We start from the raw sequence: 27952 nt of genomic DNA, 5'->3' as shown, positions 1-27952 counted from the left end.
GAAGGGGCACATGCACCCCAGTGTTTATAGCAGCAATGTCCACAACAGCCAAACTATGGAAAGAGCCCAGATGTCCATCGACAGATGACTGGATAGAGGAAATGTGGTGTTTATATACAATGGAGTATTACTCAGACACCAAATAATTGAAATCATGCCGTTTGCAATGACCTGGATGGAACCAGACAGTATTATGCTGAGCAAAATAAGTCCATCAGAGAAAGACAATTTATATGATCTCATTGACCTACGGAATTTAAGAAATGAAACAGAGGTTCATAGGGGAAGAGAGGAAAAAAATAAAACAAGACGAAAACAGAAAGGGAGAAAAACCATAAGAGACTTAATGACAGAAAACAAACAGGGTTGTTAGAGGGGAGGGAGATGGAGGGAGGGGTATGTGCGTGATGGACACTGGGGAGGGCACGTGAGGGAACCAGCACCGGGTGTTATAGAAGACTGGTGAATCCCTGAAACCAATACTACATTATATTATTATGTATTAATAATAATATTGTAAGTATGTATTAACTAATATAATATTAATAATACTAATCAATATATTGTAATCATGTATTAATTGAAACATTATGTATTATTAATACATAAGAATATACTGTATTATTTTACATTATATTAATGTACCTCCATCTCTGAAACCAATAATACATTATATGCTAATTAATTGAATTTAAGTAAAAAGTGGAAAAAAAAAAACCAAGACAAAGCAGTCCCCGGCCCCCTCCCATTCTTCCACTCCAGGCGCTCTCCACATGAGTGTGCAGATTGTATTTATTTATAGGTTCCCAGAATTTTCCCACTCATGGACCTCAGCGGAGCTTTCATCCAACTCCCTCTCTTTGTGATACGAAAAAACAAGGCAAGAGACGTTCAGGGACAGCCCAGGGTGGGGCACTGAGTTGGTAGAGGCTGGAGCTGAGCTCAGGGGTTTTCCCTCTTAGGGTAGGGCTGTAGGACCCCCCCCCCCCGCCCGACGTTCTCGAAATCGTATCAGAGAGTTCTAGAGAAGCGGCCAATTGAAAGAGACCAGAACATCAAAAAATAACCATAATAATAGAGATTAAAGTGATGAAATGGGCTTAGCAAGAGTGGAGACTGAGAATTTAAAACACCTTAGTAGGTCAGACCAGCATTCACCCCACCTTCCAAGGCACCCCTGACCGGGGTATCCCAGAGGGTCATGGGAGAATATGGGAGATGCATCTAGAATGTTAACTTTAAGTATTTTGGAAATGTCCCCTAACTTCCATTTAATAACCCCATTTATATCTGTCATCCACGACTCTCTGAGAGTTCATTCCTGGAATCTATTTATAATTTCAGCCCATACTGTTTCTCGGAGTAACGATTTTTGCACATTTACTACCTACAGCGCAAAGTACTACTTCCTTTTATTTGGCCTAAAACTATCAAGCTCTCCGGCTTGGCTCAGCAGGGCAGGACGAGAAGTCATTAACATCTTTCACCTGAAGAATTATTTTTAAAGAAGCTAATTAAGTCTACAATGAAAACAGGTATATTACTATGCAAAAACATTAATTAGGCCAATTTTGAGGTTCCTACAAGCGCCCTGAAGGAGTTCAGTCCATGTGCAGAGGCTTATCTTTCCAGAAGATTTCCAGGTAGAACCTACTTGTTGTAGGATTTTTCTTTCGACACCCGTGTGGACACGATTGAGGGCTGCCCCAGAAGAAACACACACAAAAAGTCCCTTGTGGGGCAGGAATGTATCATCTCTAAATGACAGCGTAACAGCAATGAAATCTCCAAAATACATTCTTTTGTTCTCAAAGTCCAAAACTCTGAGGACAATTCCTTTCTGAACGAAGGGTATCTTGGGAATGAGCCTAGCAGCTCAGGCTGGGAGATGGGCTAGCAGGAAACACCATCCTGATGGAGATTCGGGTTACATTACCTGAATCCTTCTGGATCCTCATTTATAATGAAAGCCTGCACCAGCCCTTGTCTGTTTCACTCTCAATAAGGGATAAGCTTTCATTGCTTTTCTATTCAGTCCAATCGTACGAGACATGCTGGGTGAGGCCATTCTCCTTGAAGAGTCAAAGAAAGGGCAGATGGATGGCACGGAGTCTCCTGTGGCAGGCGAGGAGAGAGATGGAGAGGCACCCAAGCCAGGGAGAATTCCAAAGGGAACAATTTCCATCATGGCCCCAGGCTTCTGGGATCAGCTCTAGCAAGGCCCTGACACAGCGCTTAACGCCGTGCCAGCTGTCACTTAGGGGCTGGGAGGGGTCAGTGCTTAAATGAGTTTCTCTTTCCCCTGAAGGGTCCCATTCTGTGTGCCTTCTGCAAAGGTAAGGCAAAGGTTAGTCATCCGGGGTATTTTAGACTCAATACATACGAAACTCATTTTCTAAAAGTTGGTTTTGATACTTTAGGGAGAGATGTCATCTCCCCCACACCATGGAAATCTGCAGGGGTTCCTGCATTCACAAGACGGAGCAGGAAAAACGCAGCAACAGGGCAAGCATCAGCACTCAATCTTCCCGAACAGCCCCTCCGAGGGAGACCTGCCATTCACCAGTATTTTTAGGTAGGAAAAGTACCGTGTCTTCGACAAACTCTGCCACTGATGGGCTTTTGTCTACGGGACCCACTGGGAACTAGCAAAGAACAGGGAGGGTGTAACAGAACGAGGCTGTGAGGATCCTAAGGCTCGGAAGGAGGCAGAGATCTGAGGAAACTTCAATCTTCTACCACTGTCGGAGTTCACAGCGTGGCCTTTTCCAAGAAGCCCCACGTGCTTTCCAGAGGGCACGTTAATCTGCCAGAGCCCAGGAGTGGGAAGCCGAGGCCCAGGTGGGGCCGGGCATGGGGCTAGGAGGCAGACGGCTCCCCCTGCGCTGATCCTGGTGCGGGGGACAGGACAGCTGCATCCAGGCGCCTCGTCCTTCTGCTCTGGCTGCCGCCGCCCTTGTTGCCAACTCTCCCTGCCAGTGTTACTACCAACCGTGACCCTTCCTTCTCGCTCTTCCCAGCAGCCTAGCTTTACTGATAAGCAATAATCCCACATAAAAGTCTCAAAGAGCAGATAAGCGAGGAAAGGGGCCACTGGCAGATCTGCTGAAGAGAAGAAAAGAATGAGGTCAGGAAGCATCTATCCCGGGCTCCAGGCTACCCTGCCTATAATTGGGGCAGTACGTCTGCCCCAGATCCAGAGGCCTGGCTCCCCCCTCGGCTTCCACATGGGAAGAGAACCTGGATGTCTGGTGGTGGAGGGCCCGCAATGCTTACCTACCCAAATACAGACACGGCTGGCGCCTGCGTGTTAATGAAGTGCCTGGCGCAGAGCAGATGCTCCGAGAGTCAGCTCCTTGAACGCACTAGTCCTGCATTCCACGGTTTAGAAAAGTGTTTGCTTACTCTCTCCCCTTCACTCCTCCCAACCAGCACACGGGAGGGGCCCTTACACTCCAGAGCAACACAGGCAACGAAGGGCAAGAGAAGGGCCCCGGAACCGGAACTTCTCATTCTGTTACTCTAGTATGTCCAGGAAAGGGAGGTTCTAGGCTGACCTGGCTAAAAGAGAACAGATTTCTATGCCCAGGATGATGAGAAGAGAACCTAGCGGAGATCTAGCGGAGGGATGGCAAACAATTTCATTTTATGCGCCAGCTCTGATTTTCAGCAGCTGCTGCCAGCTCCAGGAGCCGGGGGGTCCCTGGGGCTGCTCGGTGGGAGAGTGTGCTATGATCGATTAGCTATGTCTGCCCCAGGCACAGAAAGGGCTAATGGGACCACGATGTCATCATGATGTCACCTATTGGCTACATTTTCTTCTTCAAGAACTTATTAATTTTGCATAATAGTACTTGTTTATTTTGTAGCTAATAAAGTTTATTAGAAAATTAATTCATTCTATGTGACACAGCCGGACCATAGCAGAACTGAAATTTGGATCCAGGACTCTGAACTCCCAAGTCCAGGACTTTTTTCACTATGTCATGCTCTCCTGGCCCTACTACCAGTCATGGCTCCACGAACACAGATGAATGAGTTCTACCCGGATTCCGTTTTTTCACTTTGCAGGTTAAAAGGGCTCATTCCTGTTTTCTCTATCTCAAGGAATTACTGGCAATCAAATGAAATGTCAGAATCCTAGAACTCAGAGCTCGCAGGCCGGTGTTCCTGCTGCTGCACCGTGATGCTATCAACAGACGTGAAGACACAGAGAGCGCAGCGCAGTGGAACGGAAACGAAGCATCTGAAGCCCAAGATTCTGCTTCACTTGCATCCGCTCCGCACCTGCCGGCTTTCTCGCTCAGCCCCACGTGCAGGAGCTCAGGAAGAATGAGAATGGAAGACAACCCAGGCTGGCAACGGAGGCAGCCCCAGCCCTTCCCGGCGGGGGGGGGGGGGCAGCTTGTTCCAGGGCTGTGGCAGGAGAGAGCACATGGCTGGGGGCAGAAGCCGTGTGCTCTCGTATCCCTCCCACCCTTGCAACCTGGGACACTGCTGCTTGGAGAAGAGGATGATGGCCGTAGGGGCTGTGGAGAGGGAGGCTGGCAGGGGGGGTGTGGTCTGTGTTTTGAGTTGGGAGCTCCCCTTTGTCTCTTGCTTCTGCTCGCTCCCCGTCGAAGCCTCCATCCTTCCTTTTGTTGCTCGCAATCCCGTCTCTCCCTCCTCCCGACACCCTCGCGGTCCAACCACATCGCCCACCCTCTGGGGTCCTCTTTCTTCGGCCTCAATAGCACAGCAACCTCAAGGAAAGGCAACCACCGCCCCTCCCCCGACACGTTTCAGCAGTGGGTTTCGGTACCACACGTAAAACCAGTCACTGTATCCACCACATGGCTCATAGAGTGGGAGTTGCTGGAGGGTGGAGGGCACATTTGGTCTGGAATAGAGAGAGGCCACTCATCTTAACTAGCTTGAGACTTACAGGATTGTAGGGCTGGAAGGAACTCACAAGGTCATCTTGTCTAACCAGCAGCCACAGAAGTCCCAAAAGTATCCCTGAACGCAGAGGCCTTCCTGGCTTCCGGGCAGCCCGCTGTGCGGTTCCAAGAAGCTCCTACCTACCCACCACGTTTATTTGTCGATTGTCTCCACTTGCTAGAATATGAACTCCGTGAGGGTGGGGATTTTTGGTCTGTTTTATTCATTACTGCATCCCCTTGCCTAGAATAGTTCTTGCTATCTGGCCGTGCTCAACAAATACTTGTTGAATGAATTAATAATTGGCTTTATTTCTAGCCTCTGAGGTCTTTCAAAAGAGTTTACAACTTTGCCTTCTGTAGGATGGTGCCTCAAATAATCCAAGACACCTGTGCCCTCTTCTGCCTGCGGCTGAACTTTTACAGTCCCTTGAACACTACCTAAAGAATATCCAGACCCTTTGCCACCTCGGGATGTCCTCTGAAGGTGCTCCAGAATCACAAAGCAAGCAGGATAACCAAAATTTTCCCAGCTCGTCCAGGCTCTTTTGTTACTCTCTGGTCTCTGGACACAAAAGCCCAGAGTACCTCACTGCCTTGTAAGGGGGGAAAAGAGGGTGAGCCGATCTGACAGAGCTTAGGCTAAAGGACAGGACTGGCAGACGCTAAAACAACACCCACGATAATTCGTGGGGAGCCCTTAACCGGAGTCAGGCCCTGGGCTGAGCCCTGGGCTCGGGCCACCTCATTCGTCTCTCCCCAAACCCTCCAAGCCTCCCACGGGTACGGTGGGTGGGAGGAGGGGCTGCGGGAGCTAAGACACAATCTGCTAACTTACCTTGGATGAGAGTAAGGAACGAGAAGGACGAGGCAAAACAGCTGGCAAAAGGCAGCAGAGACATCCTGAACCCAAATTAGTGGGGCCGGCAACCAGGCTTCCCGAGGTAAAGGGACAGGCAAGTGCCAACTTCTCCTTACTCAAGAAACGAATACCAAAACTCAGAACTGCCTGACAGTCCCTCAGAGGTGTGGTGTGCACACTGTGCGTGTGTGTGCGTGTGTGCGTGCATGGAGAGAGCGACCCAGAGCCCCAAGGCGGGGCGTGAAGGTGTTTTCACGGACCCAGGCAGGCTCAGGCATTTCGATGCGGGAATGTGCTGAGTAAGGGAAGGGTCTAGGAACGGTTCTGCTCCTCTTTATGAATGATCGTGATGTGGGTGTCACAGGAATGAAATCAACAGATGGCAATAAATTTGTAGCAAACGAAAGAGATGGATTTAAATTTGGGATCCCAAGAACCCTTCAACTGCTTCTAGGCAAGAGAGGCCTATGAACATTAAATATCTCCTAAAGGATTAGCTCAGCTCCCAGAGCGGGGAGGCAGGCCTGGGGAGGAGGAAGCTGGCTGTCCTCAGCACCAAGCAGAAGTGGCAAGAAGAGGGGAGCAGAGAGAGGACTCCCATTCCTCGGAGCTCGTGCAGGCTCTTTATTTATTTATTTATCTATTTATTTATTTATTTAAAATTTTGATTTTATTTATTTATCTAACAGAGAGAGAGAGAGATCACAAGTAGACAGAGAGAGAGAGGGAAGCAGGCTCCCTGCTGAGCAGAGAGCCTGATGCGGGGCTCGATCCCAGGACCGTGGAATCATGACCTGAGCCGAAGGCAGAGGCTTAACCCACTGAGCCACCCAGGCGCCCCATTGTGTAGGCTCTTGACAGACAGGAGTGGGCAAAGGTTTATCTCTCAAACCTCAGCTATTTTCTTCAGTAACAAGGTGTAAACTAACTTTCCTCCAGGCGGAATCTTCAGCTTCAAGGGGAGAGACCCCTTGAAGGTATCTATCAAAGATAGCCCACAGGCGAAGGCGGGGTCTGCCATTTCCTTATGGAAGAAACTTCCTCTCTGTTCTCCCCCACGGGGCCTCAACCAGGGGCTTCTCTGTGACTCATTCATCTGCCCCCCGCCAAAAAAAGCAACCCTCTCTTCCAACCCCCTACCTATGAAAAGGAGTAGTTCTGAGTTTCTTTGAAAAGGCCAGATATGGGGAGAGCAGTGGGGGGACTCAAAACCACCTGCGACACCGGACTGTCATTTCCAAGGCCCCTGGCAGACTTCAGCTCCTCAATTCTCAAGTGATGCCAGAGAAGACAGGTGGAAGGCGGCCCTCCGGGGGGAAATCTGTTAATCGAGGTAAAGGAGGTGACACCTGGAGGGCCCTGGGACAAAGGGACAGGTGACCCCTGTCTGACGGCCCCAGACTCAGGAGGCCAAGGACCACAGCAATTGCCATTCCTGCCTCAGACTCTCAAATTTTGGATCAAGACTGTTTCCAGCATGTTCTTTTTTCCAAATCGGGGTCGCCTCCTACTAAACCGAGGTGAGACTTGACATTTTGGATGTATTTCCATCTGTCTCACTAACCTGTCTGAATGGCAAACAACTGTCCCTGAGCGCGTATGGCATCCTGCCTTCCAGGGCGTTGTGCAGGTCGGGTCCAGAGGCCATCACGCCATCAGCACTTCGCTCAGGTTTTCAAAGGGAAAGGAGTGTTTTCAATGGGCAAAGGCCGGTGGTGGTGGGGTGTGTGTAGAGGGGCCCATGTCGTACCGGACACCCACCTGTTGCTGGGTTTCCTGGGGGAGAGGGATAGATGAGTCTGATGTTTTCTCAAATTCCCTTTCAGCTGCTTTGTGACTTCCAGAGAGGCCACAAAGCATGATCTTAGCAGAAGTCAGCGAAATGCCCGCCATGGATCTGCATATTGTCAAAGACAAGCACAAGTCAGACACATTCCTGGCACTAAAACGAGCCCATCTCTGCAAGTTTTCCAAATGAAAGGTGACTGGCTCTCCTTGGTTGGCTGCTCACCAAGCTGACGTGCAAAGGCAGAACCCGAGGGCTGGAAGGGGGGGCAGAATGGGCGAAGGTTGTATCATGGGTTAGAAGAAGCTTGTTAGTCGCATCCCTTGCCTTCAGGCCTTGGACATATCACATAACTCTGCTGAGTCTTGGTTTCTTCATTTGCAAAAAAGAGATGATACCTCCCTGCCTTCCTCACAGCTACGGTGAGGAGCAGAGGAAATGTTACGAGCCAAAGCTCTTTGTAAATTTCTGTTACCGAGATGAAGGATGGTTATTATTAACATGGTCTGGAAGGCCCAGAATCTTCCCTGAGGACAATTCATGGGAGTGCTCTGGGCCTTGAGCTCAACGGACGGATATTTCACAGCTACTGCAATGGCCACTTTGTTAAAGAGGCCTCAAGGGCCAATGTCTACCTTCTCCACTGTGGGTTTTATGACATCTGGGGCCACAGAGCATTATGTTTGTTTAGGACCCTGTCTGAATCACTTTTTTATGTCTGAATTAAACTTACTGATTGTTGGCTCAGGGTGGCACATTAAACTGATATTTTAGTTCAGAACCCAGAAAGCCAGGACGACGGAAAACTGGACAAATGGTGGAGAATGAGTCTCGGGGCATCTCCGTCCACCTGGGCACAGGTAAACAGGCTCGTGAGTGTGAGCATGTGTTTCATTCTGGCTCACAGGGCCTGCAGTTACCCTCAGCTTCCCCTTGGAAGCTGTAGGTCCTTTGCCTTCCTCTGTATTCAGTGCTCAGGCTCAGCTGATGACTTTGGATAAGGACCCTCGACTCTGTCTTTGTGGGTCTCGTCCCCAGCCAAGCACGTGCACAAAACCATCAAGGTTCCTAAAAATTCTGAGCTCATAATTAAATCCAGGGGCTTTGGGCTCTGGGTCTGGGGTTCAGGAGAGAGCAGATCCAGGAGGCGATGAGCAGAGGGAAATCAGTCCTGGGAGAGGCGGTCAGGAAAGAACCGAGTGCAGCCTAGTCAGTACAGCAATGGACACAGGTAAGGGAAATTTGCTGACAGCCGGGATGGGGAAGACGGTCTTAGTATGAAGTGAGGATGGCCGGAAAAGTCCTAGGGGCTTCTTTTACTGGAATGCTGGGGTTCTGGAGACTCAAAGCAGGCACAGGCCAGGATAACAAGGTCCACATGGAAAGTCCTCCCGTGGCTGCTGCTCGTTCGTGAAGACCTTCTCTGGGAACAAAGTCCCAAGGATGAGCAAGTTAGAACCTGGTAAGGACCCTTTAGGAACTGGTATAATTCTGCCTGGAGAAAAGGCAACTTATGGCAGTCTTTCAGTGGTCTCTACCGGTCTATCGGGTTCTGCCTCCTCCAGGCAGGCCTCCCTGATTACAAAGCCCACAGTGGACCCCACATAGTGCCAAGGGCTCTGGCACCACAAGTTTGGGCGAATCAGATGATCTTTGAAGAACTTCGGTTTCTTTGTGTGTGTAACGGAGGCAATGTGAAATTCAGCGAGTATTAACGAGACACATTTGGGTGAAACTTCTGGCATACCCTGTTCGTCCGGTGTCTATCGGGCAGCAATGAACGGATGCCAGCATGCCAGTCAGATGGGGGAGGTGCAGCTCAGCTCTCCAACGGGCACCACCTGCACCTGAGGGAGGAGGTGACTCATTCTGCCCCTTGGAGCCGCCGGGAGACCCAGCTGAGAGGGGAGGCACCATCCCTGCGTTCCCGGTGCAGCGCCCACCTGGGCGAGGTCATTCCTGCAGACTGTTGTGTGTTTCTCAGAGGAGGGTCAAGGCCCGTATAAAAAATTAAACTCGGGGCGCTTGGGTGCTTCAGTGGGTTAAGCCTTTGTCTTTGGCTCAGGTCGTGATCTCAGGGTCCTGGGATCGAGTCCTACATCAGGCTCTCTGCTCAGCAAGGAGCCTGCTTCCTCCTCTCTCTCTGCCTGCCTCTGCCTACTTGTGATCTCTGTCAAATAAATAAATAAAATATTTAAAAAAATTAAACTCACTGAATTGTTATAAAAAAACCAACATGTTTTACAAGAAACTGCATCCTTGGAGGATCTCAGCCGATCTGCCGCTCAGCCGTTTGTACAACCTGGGATGATTGCCTTGACCTCTTCTCGCACCTGTGCTGTTGCTGGGCCCGCGCGAGAAGGCAGTCGGGTTGGGGAGTTCCGGGTTGGGGATTCCTTTCCAGCTTCTCAAGTTCTATCGCCTTTTCTTTTTCTACCATCAGCTACTGAGAGGGAGCCACCAATTTTGAATCAGGTGGCAAGTGTGGCCCGTTCCTAACCGCGTGAACCTGCCAGATCGCTCAGGTTTCCTGAGCCTGGGTGTTCTCCCTTGTTATAGGGACAATGACAGCACGAGCTCGAAGAGTAAGTCTGAGCCTCAGCGGAAGTACCTAGAGAAAAGCACTTCGGTAGATGCTAAAGTTCCAGCCTAGCCTTGCGTCACCAGATTCTAGTTTTATGTGACCCCCGACTGCCTTGGGATCCCCCAACCCCAGAGCAGCTCGGTGCAGGAGTCCACACCTCTGTCCCCACGTCCGGGCGAGTCAGCCCGAGGAGTGCCTGGGCTGCACCAGACACGGGTGCCTTCTCGGGGTCCCCTGGTTACGCCTTCCAAACAGCAGAGAGCATTGCCTCCCTACCCCCTCCCTCCTCCTGCTGGTCCTTCTCGGAGCCATCTGGAAGAGAAGGAGGCACACAAGCTCACCACCTGCCAAGGGCCGAATGCCAGAGCACAATGAGCCTCGGGGTCAGGCCCAGGGAAGAAGAGCAAAGAAAGCAGCAGCAAACCCTTCTGAGTCTCTGATCCCCTGGAGGGACCCTGGGGATGGCTGTGCTCAGACAGGGCCTTGAGAGCTTCCTCTCCAGAAGAACATTCTGGCTCATCAAGGTAGACTTAGGACCCTGAAGTGTGTACAGATGGGGACCAATGCCACAGCCACTGGGCAGAGTCACCTCAGCACCACAGAGAAACTGAGTCACTGAGGCAGCAGTATGCCTCCGGCGGCTGAGGCCGGTGCCCAGTACGGGTCTTGCCAGACTCCCTCAGTCCAAGATCCTCACAGTGCCGTGGTTCCTTTCTCCGCTCCCAATGCTGGGGGAGCTGAGAAACCTCAGCTCTTCTTACTGAAGGGCCTCACCTCGACTACCAGCTTGCTCTGAAAGATATTCCTTCCCACCAGAAAAAGGAGCCTCTAAAAGTGTATTTTTTTTTTTTTTGCCTTACTTTTGCCTATAGTTGAGGAATGGAAGAGCCTAGTGGGGAAGTCATAATGTAGTTAAGTAAATATCTCGAAAACCCCGCCATCGCAAATCTCTCATGGAATCTGTGGCTGAACTTACAAAACTGATTCCCCGGAGCTCCAACACGAAGAGGAAGCAAAAGCAAAGAAACAAACAGGCTCAGCCTTGAAGTGTATGAAGCAAACTTGGGCAGCCCGCAGGGTGAACACGCCTGGAGAGGAGTTTCAACGGACCTTCTCGGTAGCGAACCGAGGGAGCAGATAAAACTCGGTGGGAACACAGAACATCTGCACAACACAACTAACAAGTCTGATATCAGGGGCATAAACAGTGCATATTCAGAAGCCGGTTGGAGGGACCCAGAGCCGAGGTTCTGAGCTTGTCTGGGAGCTGATTTTCGCCAAGGAGCTCAGGGTCAGGGCGCTCCATCTCAGTTCCGTCCTGGGTCATGCATACGTCAAAATGTTGACAATCAGGGATGGCAGGACAGAAGAAACCGAACCACTGAGATTGGAAATGGTTGCAGGGAGAGCCGTAACAGCTCAGGAGTTCGATGCGTCCCTGTAAACAGGTCCGCGCTCTTGAACTCTGGCTCTACTTAGTGCTTGACCTGTCTCAGTGAAGACAGCCTCACCATCTACCCACTTCCGTCTCTCCGGCCACTCTGCTTCCATTTAATCAGAGATGTTTCTAATAGAATATTTTTTCAATGTATTTGTTCTTTTGGAATAGCATGAAAGCATTCCAAGATACTTTCCCTTTTTTTGTGTGTGGCAAGTCATAAACACTAAGGTGACATTCTATATCCTAATTCTGATGCCCAGACGTTTCAGGAAGCACCAAATGCTGAGAGTAAATCTTAGAATAACCCCTATCGGCAACCAAGGGAGGATGGATTTCCCTCGTGAAGCCCTGAAGCCCTAAGCACATCTGTCCGCTGATCCAGAAGCATCCCTGGTCTTCTCGGCTCAGGGGTGGTGGTTTCTCCAGGGTGGGGGTCCCTGGCCTGGGACTCCTCCATTCTGAGTCTGAAGCCACCACCACACACGACAGAAACGGTGGTGCGATGTGAGCGGAGGGAAAACCATCTGAGGCCCCAAGTGCTCACATCCATCCCCGAGGGTGCTGTGCCCAAGCGTCCGGGCTTCAGGTCCTGGGCCCGTGTGACCCTTTGACCATTTGGCTAAGGAGAATTGGCTGCTAAATGGAACAGTCTGCACAGATCCCAAGGTCAAAAGCTGACAGCTAAGTCTTCTGCAAAAACCTTATCCGGTGGACCCATGCCGCATCTCCCCTTCCATTCTAGGCTGAGGGCCTGGAGGCTCCTGCAGGAGAAAGGGGCCCTTAGCTCCAAGTCTGCACAGTGACCCCTTCTCAGCAACCTTCAGGTCTGACCCTTGGTTTCTCCATGCAACAGTTCCCTCTCTGAGTCTTCTGCAACCCCATGGGGGTCCCCTGGTGTTGTGATGCTCTGGGGGACCAGGGCTCTGACAAGATGTCCTCTCTCAGGGTCATTTGAAAGAGACGGCAGCCGGTGCAGGAGGAACGCACCTTTGCTGTGGAGGGAGGTGCCTCTCAGGGTGCCCAGCCCCAACCTTCCCATCCATCTCACGCACCCCTTAGTCCGGGAGGGTCGGCTCAGCTACCTGACCGGAGACAGTTACCCTAGGGCCTTTCAGCAGAGAAGAGTGTGGGGGGCTGGTCTTTGGCCTTGGGGTGGGTTGAGATCAGTGGAAGCCTGGCTTGGGTCTCCCAAGTTCACCCCCAGGAAGGCAGGGCCGGACAAAAGGTCAGGAGCTGGGCCTCACTGGGCAGGAGCAGTTGGGCTCTGGCTTCCCTCGGCCCCGTCCGCACCCATCCGTTGTCCTCTTTCCTACATCTTAGGGTCTACTCCCGACACCCAGGCCTTTCTGATGGCCACTAAGAGGACAAGGGCAGTGAGCCATGTTCTCCAACTTCCTTCATACTCCCTCCCTCTGCAGCAGATTTCTGTGAGGGGCCTGGCCCTGGAGCCTGGAGCATCGGTCCGTCGCCTCCCTACTCAACCCTCTCTGCGATGTCCCTGGCCTGCTGGTCTGGCCTGAGTTTCAGCTGCCTTGCCAGACTTCCAGAACTCTAGTTCTGCCCCTGTGGGGCACAAACAATTTTCTTCAAAAAGATTGTTCCGTGGCTTTTGAAACCCTGACACCCATCCTCAAGAGAGGAAGAGTGCCGGCTTAGAGGGCACGTGGAGGGGGACGGGGTGGCTCTCAGCCTCCCAGGGCAGAGGACAGCACGGCTCCTCTGAGCTGTCCTACCTCAGAGAGAGAAAGGGAGTCTGACAGAGAGGGCCCAGGAGGACAGGGGTCCGGGGCAGGCACCTGGCTAAGGCCCGGCTGACAGGGTGACTGGCCCGAGAGGAGAAGAGGGCCAGAAACCAGGCAGGGAGATGCTGACGTGGACACAAAGATGGTGCACGAGGTGGACAGGGACCGGGACTTGAAAAGGCCATGCAGGCCAACAGGACCACCGTGAGGGGCCCAACGAGGCCAGGAGATCTGAGGTTGCCTCGTCCTCCAGGGAGGGCCGGAGGTGGGTCCCCGTGCAAGTTTTGAGAGGGAAGTCCAGGCTGGACAGGAGCGTGCCAGGGGGAAGCAGACCGCTTGACAGTGGCTCAGACCTTCCCGAGGCATCATGAGGGCCAGGCTGCGGTGGCACGAAGACAGAACTCTGGAGCCACCAGGTGGGCCGAGGGGGTAGGCTGCTTGGAGGCACCCGCGGCCCCCTCTGCCGGCCTTCCTCTAGATGCCCCCTTAGATCCCACCAAGAGCAAGGTGTGCTGACCTTGACCGGCTGGCTTCCGTTCCCCTCCACCCTTCCCTTCTTGAGAGTAAGCGGCTGCATGCTTAGATCATGCCCCCGTGCTAAAAGGACTCAAGTGATCAAAAATAAGAGGAAAAAAAAGGGGGGAGAGAAACCCAGCTAAGAGCCACAACAGGAACAGAGTCTCCCGGCTGCTAGGATTTTCCTCTCAAATCTGCCCCAGCTGTTCTGACCCCCAGGAGCCTCCCAGCTGAGCCCTGATGTCAGGGGAGAGCCCCCCCCCATCTGTCACCTTTGACACCACTTGGATCTTGTTTCTTCTGGACCTGCCAGGGGCCACGAAGCTACCTTGCCTGCGTGTGGGCAGTGGGCCGGGGGGCCCATGTACGGCATCGGCCCCTGGGCGCGAGGGGGTGGGAGGTGGGGAAAAGGGATTCTGGGTCGCTGGGCGCCCAGGCAGAATCCCGCATGCTCCACACACCCCTCCCCGCTCAGGCTGCCAGACCCTCCTCCTTCCTGCCATCTGTGATGGGCATCTCTGGGGAGACCCTCTCCTTTCCTGCTTGCTAACGACCGTCTATAGAGTGTGGGAGTCGGCTGGTCTGTCCACTCCGGCAACTGTGCACACATCCCTTGGGCTGATGAGGGTTCCTCCCTGGGCTGCCGAAGGCCAGGGCCTTCCTGAACTCTGGGCTGCTCCCTCCCTTGGCGATCTCTGCCCAGAAACTTGGACCCTCAGCAAACAGGGAGCAGGGTGATGAGGGCAGGGATGAAATCATAGGGGGTGGGGACCCAGTTCCTCCTTCACGGACTAGGGGTGCCCAGGGTCAGAAGGACTCGGGTCACTGGCTGTGTCACGACCCGTCTCTGGGCTTCAGGGTCCCCATTTGTGAAGATGAGCCGGGGGCGAGAGGAGTCCCCACGTTGCCCTAACACTCCCGACCCGTGGCTGATTCTGCTGGCCTGCTACCTGCAGTCTTCGGGGTGTTTCCCTTGAATCTAGACTCTGCTCTGACTGGTAGGAGGTTGCGGTCACCTGCCAGGTGGCTGGCAGGGTAAAGAATGCGAACTCAGGTGCTGAGCGGGTCCCTTGGGTCCAACCCCCAGACCCCAGCCTCATTAATGTCACGTCCTGACCAGCTGAGCAGGCCAGCTGGGAGGCGAGGAGGCTGGCTATTTCCGATATGATGAAACCCTTTGTTCCCCAGGTTTGCTCAGGAAGGACCAAGGCAAGCACTCAGGCAGTCTCCGGAACGCCCCCGATCCGTTCATTAGTTTGTTCTTCATAGAGGCAGCCTCTTGTCACAGAGTCTCTGGAAACCTGGTTTCTAATGCCGGCTGTCACTGATTAGCTGAGTAACGCCAGGCAAGTTAGTCAACCTCTCTGGGCCTCGGTTTCTTCATCTCTGATACAGGGAAAGTAACAGCCTCACTCACAGATGCGCACGTGGTGCCCTGAGCAAGAGACACGTCTTCAACAAGCGGCTGACTGTCGTTGAGTAAGCTGCTTATGGCCTTGCGGGGAGACGGACAATAGGCAAACGCCGGCTCCTTCCTTAAAGTCCACGTGTGGCCCAGCACCAGACAGCCTCCCTGGCTCTAAAGGCCACGAAGAAATTTTGGGAGTGTGGGCTTAGTTTTCTGACACAAATTACTTAAAAAAATGTGAAGGTTATTTATGAACGTTTGAAACAGAGTCTCAATTATCTGAGTTGCTTTAAAAAAATCTGGTCTTGAGGGGTTCCTGGGTGGCTCAATTGGGCGCCTGCCTTCGGCTTGAGTCGTGGACAGAGGGTCCTGGGATCGAGTCCCACGTTGGACTGTCTGCTCGGTGGGGGGGTTCTGCTTCTCCCTCTCTGCTCTCCCTCTCTCTCTCTCAAATAAATAAATAAAATCTGTAAAAAAAAAAAAAAAAGAAAGAAAGAAAGAAAAATCTGGTCTTGAATGGAGTCCCCCCAGCCTCTGGTGTGAAGGCTGCCATTGGGAATGGAGGCCTGGCTGGTGGCCCTTAGGAGGAGGAAGTAAGGCAGCATCCTGTCCCAGACCAGCCTGAGTCCCCTCCAGCCTCATGGTCCCCACATACCCCAGCGCCCGACCCCGGTCCCCTACCCATGGCTAGAGCAAAGCGACATCTCATTGGCCTATTTCTGGCCATTCCCAACTTGCCAAGGTGTGTCTAGGCCCCCACTCATGCCCGGAAACCCCGACCTCCTCAGCCCACCTGCCCTTCAAGACGCTGACCTCGGATGCTGGTTTATTACTTCCCATTCGCCGGGCCTCTGACAGCTTCTGAGTGCCCCCACCTGACACAGGCCCAAAGCCAGCTTGGAAAGGTCAGGCCCCAGGAGAGCACCAGCCAGAGGCTTTCTGAGGCAGGCCTGTCCCAGAAACCCCAGTAAGGTGCCATCAGACACCACGGTCTTAAATTTATTTCACTTTAATCTGACAGCCCGCACGTTTCTCTTTCCTTCTGTTGAATACATTGAAGTGTTCTCTCTGCCCTCTTGTCTTCAGAGGCCACAAATGCAGACTGGCCCAGAGGTGCCCAATGTGCACGGCTCTAAGGGTGACTTCTTTTGTTCCCAGCTCCTGTCCAGGGTTGGCTGACTGTGCACTTGGCACCGGGAGGCACTAGGGCTGGAGCTGAGAGGCCTGGGCCCCGGGCCTGCCCCACCCAATGTCTGCCAGGGTGACCTTGAGTGCACTCTGTCATCTCTGGGCTTCCTCTTCCACGTGTGAAATGGGAATTATGGTTGCCCTAAATATGTTTCGTGTTTATCATCAGGTTAATTATGGGAGGTCGTCTTACAAAGAGACAAAGTCATTTTATATGGAGAGAATAAAGTGTATTAATGACAGCAGACACACTAACGATAATTTGGATGCAAATCATTTCAGGTGTTGGTCCTACCTGCTCACCTGGGCTAGGACATCTGCAGTGACAGCTCCTTCTGGAGCTGCAACAGCATGGCTCATACACTCTAGAACGTCCCCAAGTCCTAGGTTCCTCTCTGAGCGGGTGATTTCTGGGTGGGATGAGGGGAAGCCAGCAAAGCCAGCAGCCTCCCCCAATCCCCGGCTCTGAGCGGGGCCCGGGAGTCGCCGCTGAGCTGTCTGGGACCCCCCATCTTCGGAGTCAGGACGCTTTCCTGCCCGGAAGCCAAAGGGCCACAGCCACAACCTCCCTGGTCCTTGAGGCTGATTGAGAGTCATCCTCTAGTGACAAGGGTCACGCTCCATAATGATAACAGTAAAGCAAGCACAGCCCATTTCAGTTTGGAGAGCTCTTTCATGGTTTTACCCCCAGTGACGGCGACAGGGCAGATCTTATCGCCCAGTGACATGTGTGCAGAGCAGACACTGAATTGTTAAGGCATCTGCCACAGATCACGTGACGGGCACTCGAACCCAGGCCTTCTGACCCGAACCCTGGCACTGGGGAGTCGCCATCCTCAGCGGGTACAGGGAGCTGTTGGTTCCCCCCGGCTAGCATCCTGGAACCTAACGAGGGAGAAGGGTCCCCAGGGCTAACATGGCAGCCTGAGGGGGCCTTGGGAGGGGAACAGTAGTACCACAATTCCCAGGAGCCAAGGGGATGCCGGCCCGGTGAGCCAAGGGTCCTTTTGCCACCAGAAGGGGGTCTTCTTTCTCTTCCTGATCATCTGTCCAAACAGCGATGATCTGGAGAGTCTAGGGGACAAGCAGACTCTGAAGCCCAGGAACTGAGTGGTCTGGGAGACAGTCGTCGGCTGGTGACTGCCATGCTGCCCATCGGGGCTGACACGGGACCATCAAGGAAGGTCCTGATAAGGCAGCCCAGAGCCACAATCTGCGGCCCAGACTAGCCGGCTTAGGGTCCCTGAGAGCTAGGGGCTGCCTTCTGTGCCCCCTGCACCCCCAGAAAGCACTGGCTCTCACTCCTAATATCTACTGCCCCCCTCAGCGGGAGCTCTGAGATGTCCGCACCCCTGACCTCAAAACAATTCTCTCCTTTTCCAAAGGTGAGAAAACCCACAATTCAGAGAAATGTACTACAGCAGGACGCTTTTGGAAGAGACTAGGGAACTGTAGCAGGACAACGATATTTTGCAGAGCGAGCTCTGAGCGCCTCCTTCGTAGCAGTGAAGGCAGTGGGTTAGAAAGAGAGGGGGGCCAGGGGTGGCTGGGGCCTGGGCTCCTGGCGGGGCCGCTTGGATCAGCTACTGAACCTCGCTGCCACAGGAGGGACCCCTGGCTGCTGAGATTTCCCGGGTGGGGGCCGTGCGCGGAAAGCGCTCGGCACAGAGACCTTCCGTGGCTTCTCCCTCTCCCTTCGCGGCCTTTCAGTAGCGCATCTCCCATTCTCGGGAGGCTTTCCTGGGTGCAAACGAGTCTCCCGCCACCTGGACACACGCGCCCTTCTTTCTAAAACCCACTGCAACAACTCCAGGGTATCTCGCTGATTTGGGAGACCCAGTGAGAATAGCAGGCAGCTCCCCCAATACCTTGTGGGGGTTTCTCTGCGGCTGGTGTGTGCGTCCCAACCCCTCCCAGGGACCCCGGCACCACGCGGGCCCTGCCTGTCTGGGAGTGGCCACCAGAATGCGCTGCTGCTGCTCACTTCCTGTTCTGGCTCTTCTCAGGACAGCCATTCATAAACGGTGGCCACTTCCCATGGCCTGGGTAGTGTGAATACGTCAGAAACGGTGGCGCCTCTGGAATCCGCGACCCAAGTGGCCGCATGAAAAGGGAACTACAGAATCACCCAACCGGGGCCTCTGGGAAACCAGAGCCTCTCCTCGAGGAGCGATGAAGCAGGAGTGAGGCCCCAGGCCTTAGCAGCCGTAACCGCCAGGCTTCCTAGCGCTGACGGGGACGGGGTGCTGGCTGGTCCCCACCTCGCCGGGCCAAGCATGGCAGCAAACAGATAGGCAGGGTACAGGGTCAGAAGTCAGTTGCCGTGCCGCCACTTGCTAGGCTTGTGCCCTTGAGTCCTCTAACCTCCCTGAGCCTCAGTCTTCCCCTCAGAAAGATGGGCACACTGACAGCATCGAGCTCCAGGAGGGGCAGCCGAGATCAGAGCACTGTACAAATCGGGGGGTAAGGGGTATTTGGCATCTTGTGCCCCACACCGGCATCTGCAGTTCCCTATCCTATCGCTCACCTTTCTCTTTGCCTGGAACATGGAGCATCTGCAGACATGGCCCCAAAGACAGCCCTTGCCTTTGCTGCCCGGCAGAAGGTCACCGACGCCCTGCTGCCCTGCCCACCCAGTGCCTGGCTGCGTTGTAGCATCTGGGTGACACCAGCCATATTTCATTTTCACCTCCCCTCCTAACCCAAGTCCGACGTCTCCTCCGGTCCCTCCCACCCCCTCCAGCCCCGGAGTCCTGCTTTATCTCCAGTGAGCTTAATGCTTCCTCATCAGACCTGCTAATCCTCCCTGCTCCTCTTCTGCGAGATGGAGAAGATTAGAGGCAAAGGGTGAGGCCAGCTCCCCTTCAAGGGCACTCAGGACTCTCAGAAGGGAACAACGGGATCCTGTTTCCCATCTGATGCTCTAGACTGGGAGCCCCTGACATTTCTGGGGTAGAGCAGCTCTAGCCCCTTCCAGGTCATGAGCTCTGCCCTCTGCGGATGCAACAGGAATGGGACAGGGTGGGTATTGGTGCAAGTGGCCTGGGGGGCTCATCAGATGCCCGAAGGAGCCATCTCTATGACTGGCGCGGGCCACACTCAAAGCCACACCTCACGCGCAGGCCGCGTGTAGCCACGGACAAGAAGGGAAGTGTTAGCTTTGAGGGAAATGACCCAAAGGGGTGAGGTACTAAAGCACCCACAGTCCTGCGATTCCGGCCACGAGACAGTGACGCGGGCGAACGGTGCTATGACACCGTCTCCAGGTTACGTCTCTGTGGGCAGACACCGAATGCTACTTGATCACAGGTGACGTGAAAGTGAGGCTTCGGTGTTTGGTGCCCCCCACTCCTGGTGCACAGATCTGCATGGAGGCAGAGGACGTGACAGAGGGAAGCCCATGCTGAGCAGCAGCGGACCTGCTGGGGACGACGCAGAACGCAACGACACGAAAGCAGAGAGGCGTGAAACTGTGTGTACGCTAAGCCACGGCTGGGGTGTCTAGAGTTCAAGAGCTTGATCGGGTTAGCCTTGGGTGTGACCGGGAAAGCTGATTCTGAGGGGGGCCCAGGGGCCTCAGTTAAGCATCTGACTCTTGGTTTCAGCTCAGGTTGTGATCTCAGGGTCATGAGATCGAGCCCTGCGTTGGGCTCTGTGCTCAGCGCTGAGTTTGCTCTGGGTTCTCCCTCTGGCCCGCCCCTCCCTGCTGTGTTCTCGCTCTCTCTAATTAAAAAAAATAATAAGGCTTAAAAAAAAAAAGCTGATTTTGAAGAGAGAGACAATTTGTTGAAGATGACACAGAGTACTTGAGGTGGGAAAAAATGGCTCATTTATTTTTCAAATGTTTATGGAGTATCTGCTAGGAGCTCAACACCATTCAGAGAGCATAAAACGGATGTGATACCTGCTCTCACGGGGCTTACATTCTAGCAGAAGGGTCAGGTGTTAAGTAAACGTACAGTTACGTTCTTACAAACTGTAACAAGTAAAAGAAGAGTGTCTCATTCAAGAGAACAGAAGAATCTTCATTTAAACTGTGAAATCTGGGTGGCCTCTGACGAGGTCAGGTTTCAGACCTGAATGAGAAGTAGGAATGTGCTCGAAAAAGGTGGGCAAGAAGAGCATTTCAGACAGAGATCAACACAAGGAGAAGTTCTGAACTGGGATGAAGTAGTGATTTATTTTGGAAACGGAAGCAGGCTGACATAGCTTAAGAACAGAAATTCAGGGACTGGGAAGAGGCCTTCACAGAGCCTCCCGATTACAATGGAAAGTCAGTAAACGAGTTAAAGCAGGAAAGTGATGACATTTACATTTTGAAAATCTCACTTGGAGGGAGGGCAAGAATGAAGGTGGGAAATCGTCTGCGGAAGCAGGTGACCTGCCCTGTGAGGATATTTGAGCGGTGGCCGGATTACAGAGCTACGCCACAGACGGGACCAGCGGGCTTTGATGACAGACTGGATGTGTGGGAAAATATTCTAGGATGACACACAGAGGTTTTAGCCTGAGCAGCTCAGGGGCTGGAGGTGTTCTTAACCCACTGAGCCACCCAGGCGCCCTGGAGGTGTTCTTTATACCAAGCTGGGGGTAGATCAGTGGAGAGGCAGATCTGGGGGGGAGCGATGGCGGCAATCAAGAGTTCCGGTTTGGATACATGAAGCCTGAGATGCCTTGGAGACAGACAAGTGGAAAAGGTCCATCGACACACACACCTGTACTGCAGGTGACCGCGTATTACACAGGCCATCTACCGCCATTGGGATGGATACAATTCCCCTGGGAAAGGATCAGATGGGGAATATCCTCATGAGTTGTACTCTGAGGTAAGACAGAGAAAATGCTAGAAGAACAGCATAAAGCTAACAGATGGGAGTGATTCAAGATGGAGGGATCTGTCAACTATGCAGAATATTGCTGAAAAAGTGAGTCTCTCAAAACCACCTGCTGGCTTGGTAACACGGAAATCACAAACTGCACCCAAACGATTCTGGAATGGATAGAAACCAGCTTGGTTTGGACTGGTTTGGCAGCAAAGATGGGCAGGTCGAGTCCAAGTCTCATCAACATTGGCTCTGACGGAGGAGTAGAGATGGGCAGGAGTAAGTTACGAGCTCTGCAGGTTTCACCCAGGCCAAGGGTCTCCCAGCCCCAGGCTGACCACAATTCCTTTACCGCTCTAGAAGATGACGCACATGGGCTCAGAGTGGGGAGCGCCTTTAGCCATTGTCTGTTCTCCCCTTGACCTCAGATTCACCTCCTTCATCCTTGACACATGAACCCCATTCTCTGTCCACACCTCACTCTGGAAACCTCTTAGGTGGCTTTCTAAATTGTTTCATCACAAAGGTTTTACGTCTCTGTTGAAAGTCCCTGCATGCTGTGGAGGTAGGAAGAAAGTATGAAGAGCCTCTCTGCACTGCACCTCAGCCTTCTCTCTTCCAGGTCATTCCCAGCAGACCCTGGCCTGCCTTTCCCAGCAGACCCTGGCCTTTCCCAGCAGACCCTGGCCTGCCTCCGGACCTCACCTCCCACTGCTCTCCTACTCGAAAGCCCCACCCTGGCCTCCTTATGCTCTCCTGAGACTTTCCTGTCCCCATGTATTTGCTGTTCCTCCCTTCTAGAACGAGCCCCTCCTTGTCCAGCTGAATCTTAACCATTGCGCACACCCAGCTCCAGTCCTTCTGCCTCTAGAAGACCTTGCCTGGCCTCCTGCCCCTCTTCCCAGCATTTCTGCTACAGCACTTGGGAGCAAAGCCTTGTTCTGCACGTGCCCCTCCCTCCCTCCTGCATGAGGAACGATGAAGCTGCCTCCTCCGTCCTTTGCTTTCTGAGAGGTGCCTGATGGATATTTGTTTATTGATGGGACGATTGACAAAAAACCAGAGCCCCTCCTTCCCAAAAGATGAAGCCTTGGATCAGGGCTGCACTTGCGGGGTTCACCAGGGCCAAAGGAGAGCTGGATAAGAGGACGTGAGTATCCACCAGCCTGGCTTCTATGCAATCATGCGAGGAAGTTCCAAATCACTTGAGTTCAAGTTCAAATTAAGCTCCAGCATCATGATCATCAACTATTTCAAATGCTCCTTCAGAAACCTACTCCTTCTTGGAAATGCAGAAACTTTAAACCACAAAAGCTCATGTTTTCTTTTAAGTCTGTCCCCAGAAGTTTCTTGCCATTTTAAATTTTGGATTTCCTCTGGCAGTGCCTTTTAAAATGTTGAAAAGGCAGCTTTCTAACCTATACCCTCTGATCATATCATGCTTCATGTAACAAGAGCATTGCACGAGGTGAAAATTCAGCCTCTGGTGTTTTTTTCCCCCACTCAAGATACCGGCTAAAGTGTGTAATAACAGACTGTGCAGACTTTCATGCAGTATGAGATCCTATGAAAGAGTCTGCACTGGCTAAGTTTTCAGGGCATAAATATTTTGTGGGTTCAGTCAAATTTGGCCTGTAAAGTATGCTTAAGCAGAGCAATTATTGCAAGTGTGAAAATAGGTGGGCTCTGGATCCGGATCTCCAGTAATATGCTTCACAATTTCTTGGGTTTTGTTTTGCTTCCATCGATATGAACACCAAGATTCTTAAAATACCGGCAGTGGCAGTTTAAAAGCAAAGCTCTTTTCCTAGCCCCAGAGGCAAGAATTCAGCAAGGGAAGGTCAGGGAGTAAGTGCCCCTCAGACCTAACACCAGTTCATCCCCGATAAAGCTGGTTCCCCTGTGGATACACGCTCCCCCCAGATTCAAGAAGTTCAACTACTGTGTTTATAACTCAGCTCTGCTTTTCCTGAGGTAAAATATATTTTCTTTTACGGAAAGAAATTATTCATTTGTTTGCTTTTGCTTTACTGATTACAACAGATACAAAGCAGCAGAGAGGCCTTGCTGTGCAGTTTGGGGAAAAGTGAGGCTGTTTTGGCTCAGTCCTTCCTGGCCTTCTCTGCAGGGGCCCCAGACTGCAATTACTGACTGCTCCCCCCCCCCCCGCCCCCGCAAGGTGCACACTGCCATCAGGGCCAGGACAAAAGGGAAGGCCTTTCTCTGGCTTGGCTGGAAATAATGGGTTTCTAAAAGAACAGCTTTAAGAGACCCCTGTGTTTTGATATAATCATCCTTTGGAGGGTGTGTCTGTTTTTAAATGGCATGAATCACCCAAAATAATATGTCCCCCATTGCTTACATCCGGCTGTCTTCCAGAAAGATAAGAACAGAGTGAACAGAGGCATATAGGAAGAAACCAGGCTCTCGCCCATCTTCACAGGGAATGCGCTTCCTCCAGCACTGAGTTTTTATGCTTAAAGAGAAAAGTTCAAACTCTTTGTGGGGAAGGCAGGGGGAACAAAACAACCCGCCAAAATTTCTTTCAGCACCTATGACTAGTGTTAACTTCCAGGCTCTCAGAGTGCAGTACAAAGCCTACGAAATGCCATTACAAAAGATAGTTTGGTGTTTCAAAATAGAAACTCTCTTGCCCCATATATTCAACGCATGAACCCTGGGAGCTCCAGAGTCTTCGGCTAATACATGAAATGAGGCTGGGTTTCCAGAAAAGGGTTTCTCTAGAGGCTGCAGGCTAATTAGCGTGCTCTAGACCAACACCGTTAACACAGGTACAATGCAGGCCCCAAAGCTTTTAGCCACTGTGGTCGCCAACTGCTCAGAGCCGGCTTCCGCAAGGAGACCCGCAGGGAGTTCAGCAAGTGAGTAACTAACAAGTCCTGGATGCGACAGCCCGCAGCCTGCGGTTCTGGGGCAGGCTGCGGGCTCCCGGCGGCGGCCGCGGAGTCGCCGCCGTGCGGGGTCCGCCCGCAGCCGCCCACTTCGGCGCGCACCGAGCGGCGCTGCTGAACGAAGTTGGAGAGCTCCCAGCTCGCCGACTGGATTCGCCGGTGGGCGCTGGGAAATCCTTCCCGGCGCCGCAATTAGCAAAGTTCTGGAGCAAGTAAGGACCCTGGACAGCCAGCAGACGTGTACTTTCCGGAGCCCAAGGAAAACCCTGCGCCGCGCCAGCCCCAGGCTGCTCGCACAAGGTGCCTTCCCGCTCCCCACCGCCGCACAACTCGTCCAGAGGGCGCCGAGCCAGACAGGCGGCTCTGCCGGGTTTACGGCTCCGAAGGGAGACGCCTGCAGGCTTCCCGGCCTGGGCCACAAGGGCTCGACTTCAACAGCCGAGGGAACAAGGGCACAACCAGCGAGTCCGGTTCGGACGCCCGGGACCTTCTCCTCCAAGCCCTCTCGGGCTTTTCCGAAGGACGCGCGGCACAGCCCGTGCGCCCCCGGCACTCCACGCCACTCCTCTCTCCACAGGTCCCCCCAAACTCTTCCCGGGAAGCCCCATCAAGCCGAGACGGCGGCCCGAAACTCCCAGGGCACTCGCCAGCCACCCCCACGCCCGTCTCTCGAACCCTCCTTGTCGCGTTCTCGCCACCCCGCACCGTCCTCCTGGCGTTCACGGGGAGTCAGAAGCAAACCACGAGAAAATGCCTTCGCGAGGAGCCTCCCTACACCCGCCCTGTCACTGAAACAAAAGCGCAGGGAGGAGGGAGGTGGGAGAGGAGGCGGGAGGAAGGTTTAGAAAGAGGATGGGGAGAGCGTTAAGAAGGAGCTGAGGAGGAGGGTCGGGGTGGGGAGCAGAGACGGGGCCAGGGACCCCGCTCCGGCTCCGCGCCGCCGGTCGCTTACATGCCCAGGTCGCTGTAGGTGTTGAAGAACTCCATCTGGTTGCACGCCTGGATCCAGCCCACCACCCAGGTCTCGTGGCGGGGGATGGGGGGCATGACCACGCGGGCCGAGGCTTTGAAGTAGGGGGTCTTGTAGCGCAGGACGATGGGCGAGGTCTCCTCGATGCGCGTGGGGCACTGGTCGATGGTGGCGCACACATCGTACACCACGATGTTCTCGCGCCGGATCCGCGCCTTGCAGGTGATGCTTTGGATACAGCCCATCCTGCCGCCCGGCGCCGGCGCGGCGCGGCGTGGGGCAGCGCGGGGGCCCGCGCGGGCAGCCGGGGGCGCCCGTCACGCCGGCATGGCGACGCGCCGCCCGCTCCGGGTCCGGCTCAGCTCGCGCCCGGGAGCGGGTAGCCGCCGCCGGGCATCCTCCGGGGAAGCCCCCTCCTCCGGCCGCCGCGCGGGGTCCCCGCCGCCCCGACGCCCGCCCGCCGGCCCCCGCCCACGCCCGCCCCCTCTCTCCGGCAGGGCGCGCGGAGCGTGCGCTCCTAGGAGGCGGCGGGCGCCCCCGCCGAGGGCAGAGGGGGGAGCGGCGCTGCGCGGAGCGGTGCCCACCCGGGGCCGGAGCCCCCCGCCCCTCGCCGGAGAGGAGGAGGAGGAGGAGGAGGCGGCGGCGGCGGCGGCATGGAGCCGGGGGAAGGGCGGCGGCGGCGGCAGCGCCCGGTCTGTCTGCCTCCGCGGCGGCAGCAGCAGCAGCAGCAGCAGCCGCCGCCGCCGCCGCCGCTGCATGAACCTCTGCACCGCGGCTGCCCCCCGCGTGCAGCGCACCCAGCGGCGGGCGAGCGGGCGGCCCGAGCGGCAGGCGGAGGCGGCGGCGGCGAGGGCGGCGGCGGAGACCCGCGCGGGCGCCGGCCCCGCCCCGCACTCCCCGGCCCGGCCGCTGGGGGCTGGGGGGCGCCGGGGGGCTGCGGCCGGGGGTGGAGGGCCCCTCGGGCCGGGCTGCCCGGGCTGCCCGGGACGTGATCCGCGGAGGAGCCTGGCTGTACGCCATGAGTTTTGTCCCTCTCCGGCTGCCGTCCGGGTGGCAGGCGGGGGGTGGTGGTGTACACGGGGGGGGGGGGTGTTTAAAGGGCCGCGGGCGCCGGGGTGGGGCCCTGCACGTGGGGCCGGCGCGGGGCGGGGCTGCGGTGGGTGGTGCCGGGGTGGGCGTGCGGGTTGGGGCGGGGGTCCCCGGCCGGGCCCGGGTGGGGTCGCGGTGGGCGCGGCGCTCCCGAGTCCGGTGGGAGCCCGTCTGGGGCCGCGGGGGCTGGGGGAGCGGCCGTCTTCGGCGGGTGGGTTATTGTCATGTGGTTTGTCAGGTTGGAGTTGGGCTAGAGCTCCCCAGTACCCTACCTTGAGGAAGCCTCCGGGAGCGGCTCCGACTGCGGTGGGTTTACGCCTTTCCCCGACTGGATTTGCTCTGGAAGCTTTTCTCTCCGCCACCAGACGTGGGGAGGGCACCCAGGGATCCGCCTCCCCCACCCCCGAGCCCTAACACCGCGTCACCCAGATGCCAAGAGTTTGGGTTCTAGCATGAGCTCAGCTTTTACTCATCTCCTGCCTTCATCGAAATCTTTTCTTTCTCCGAAAATGCTCTTTCAACAACCCCCCCCCCCACACTGGGGCATTAGAACAGCGGTGGACTCACCCTAAACACGGCGTTTTGATCGTCCCTGTGTCCTGGAGCCGGGTCGTGCCCCGCAGGGCCATCTAGCTGGATTAGAACGCTGAGCAGCCTTCTTGAGGTTACCCAGGGTAGCCTGTGACCTGCTAAGAACAAGGGGAACTTAACATTTTTGGAACCAGGCTGGATTTAAATAGCAACGGCTTAATGATACGAGTCCAGGACACGGGTCTGTAGTAAGGCTGGAATCTCAGGGGCCCACCCTTGTCCTAGCTTCTCCAGAGCACAGCACGTAGGGGCTGACCCGCTTGTCGTCTGTGAATGAATGAGGGACTAAAGAAAGAGCAACCTCACTGTCATGGCCCTACAGTAACTGCCGCTGTAGGTGTTGGACGTTGTGTGCAGTATGACCCAAGCCATGCCTGGGATATTGTGGTCCCAGGTACCAGATGGGAAATGATATTTAGCAAAGGCTCTTTCTGGGCATCTTTTTACATTTAAAAGCCCAATAGCATTTCTTTAAGTATTTCTTCTCTGATCGTTGAACATGTTGCAGGATCTGGTGCCCAAGTGTGAAACAGTGACTCCCAGGCGGCAGGGGGTTGACTACGGTTAGTCTTTAGCTAGGACAGATGCGATGAGTAATTTAAAAGTCGGTTGAGATAAAAGCATTCTTCATCCTTGTTTTAACTTTTCTGGCACCTTGATTCACTTTGTAGTTAACAAAAAAGCCGTTTTTGCCTTTTGATAACACGCTTCGGTCATTTTACCGCCTTGCTCCAGATCTCAATCATTCAGTCCTTTCATTCAGGAGATGCTCACGGACTTCCTGGCAGGGGCCGAGCATTGTGCTACACGCTAGGATTCAGAGATGAACGGGGGCTCACGGATCACTGGAGATAGACCTGTTAACAAGATGTTAGCGTGTGCTGTGACATATACACAATAGTGGTGTGTGTCCAGTACTGTGGGGGGCCAGATGGGCCAGCCCCTACGAGATAGAACCGTGGCTCTCTTGGAGTAGTGACATTTGAATTGGATCCTGAAGGTACTGTGAGAGGCTTTCGGAGAACACGAGAGTTTTCAGGCAGTGTAGGACAAGAGCTGGGCAAATGCAGAGTGCATGGAGGTCTGCAAGAATACAGCGTGCTCAGGGAGATAAAGAGCTC

At 54.2% G+C, this 27952-nt stretch overlaps 1 protein-coding gene across 1 annotated transcript in view; it reads right to left on the bottom strand.

Moving 5' to 3' along the window:
- Positions 1 to 25408, bottom strand: part of FAM78B (family with sequence similarity 78 member B) — a 73295-nt gene extending 47887 nt beyond the window's left edge. Inside the window, exon 1 of the mRNA XM_013055522.2 lies at positions 25134 to 25408. Within this exon, the coding sequence (XP_012910976.2) occupies positions 25134 to 25396 (263 nt within the window). The 5' untranslated portion in view covers positions 25397 to 25408. The remainder of the gene's footprint in view (positions 1 to 25133) is intronic.
- Between the last annotated feature and the right edge of the window lie 2544 nt (positions 25409 to 27952).

This window comes from Mustela putorius, unplaced genomic scaffold, assembly GCF_011764305.1.
Source record: "Mustela putorius furo isolate JIRA1106 unplaced genomic scaffold, ASM1176430v1.1 tig00000508_pilon_pilon_pilon, whole genome shotgun sequence".
Lineage (NCBI taxonomy): Eukaryota > Metazoa > Chordata > Mammalia > Carnivora > Mustelidae > Mustela > Mustela putorius.
The sequence above is the reverse complement of the archived record's forward strand: the minus strand, read 5'-3'. Positions and strand labels throughout refer to the sequence as shown.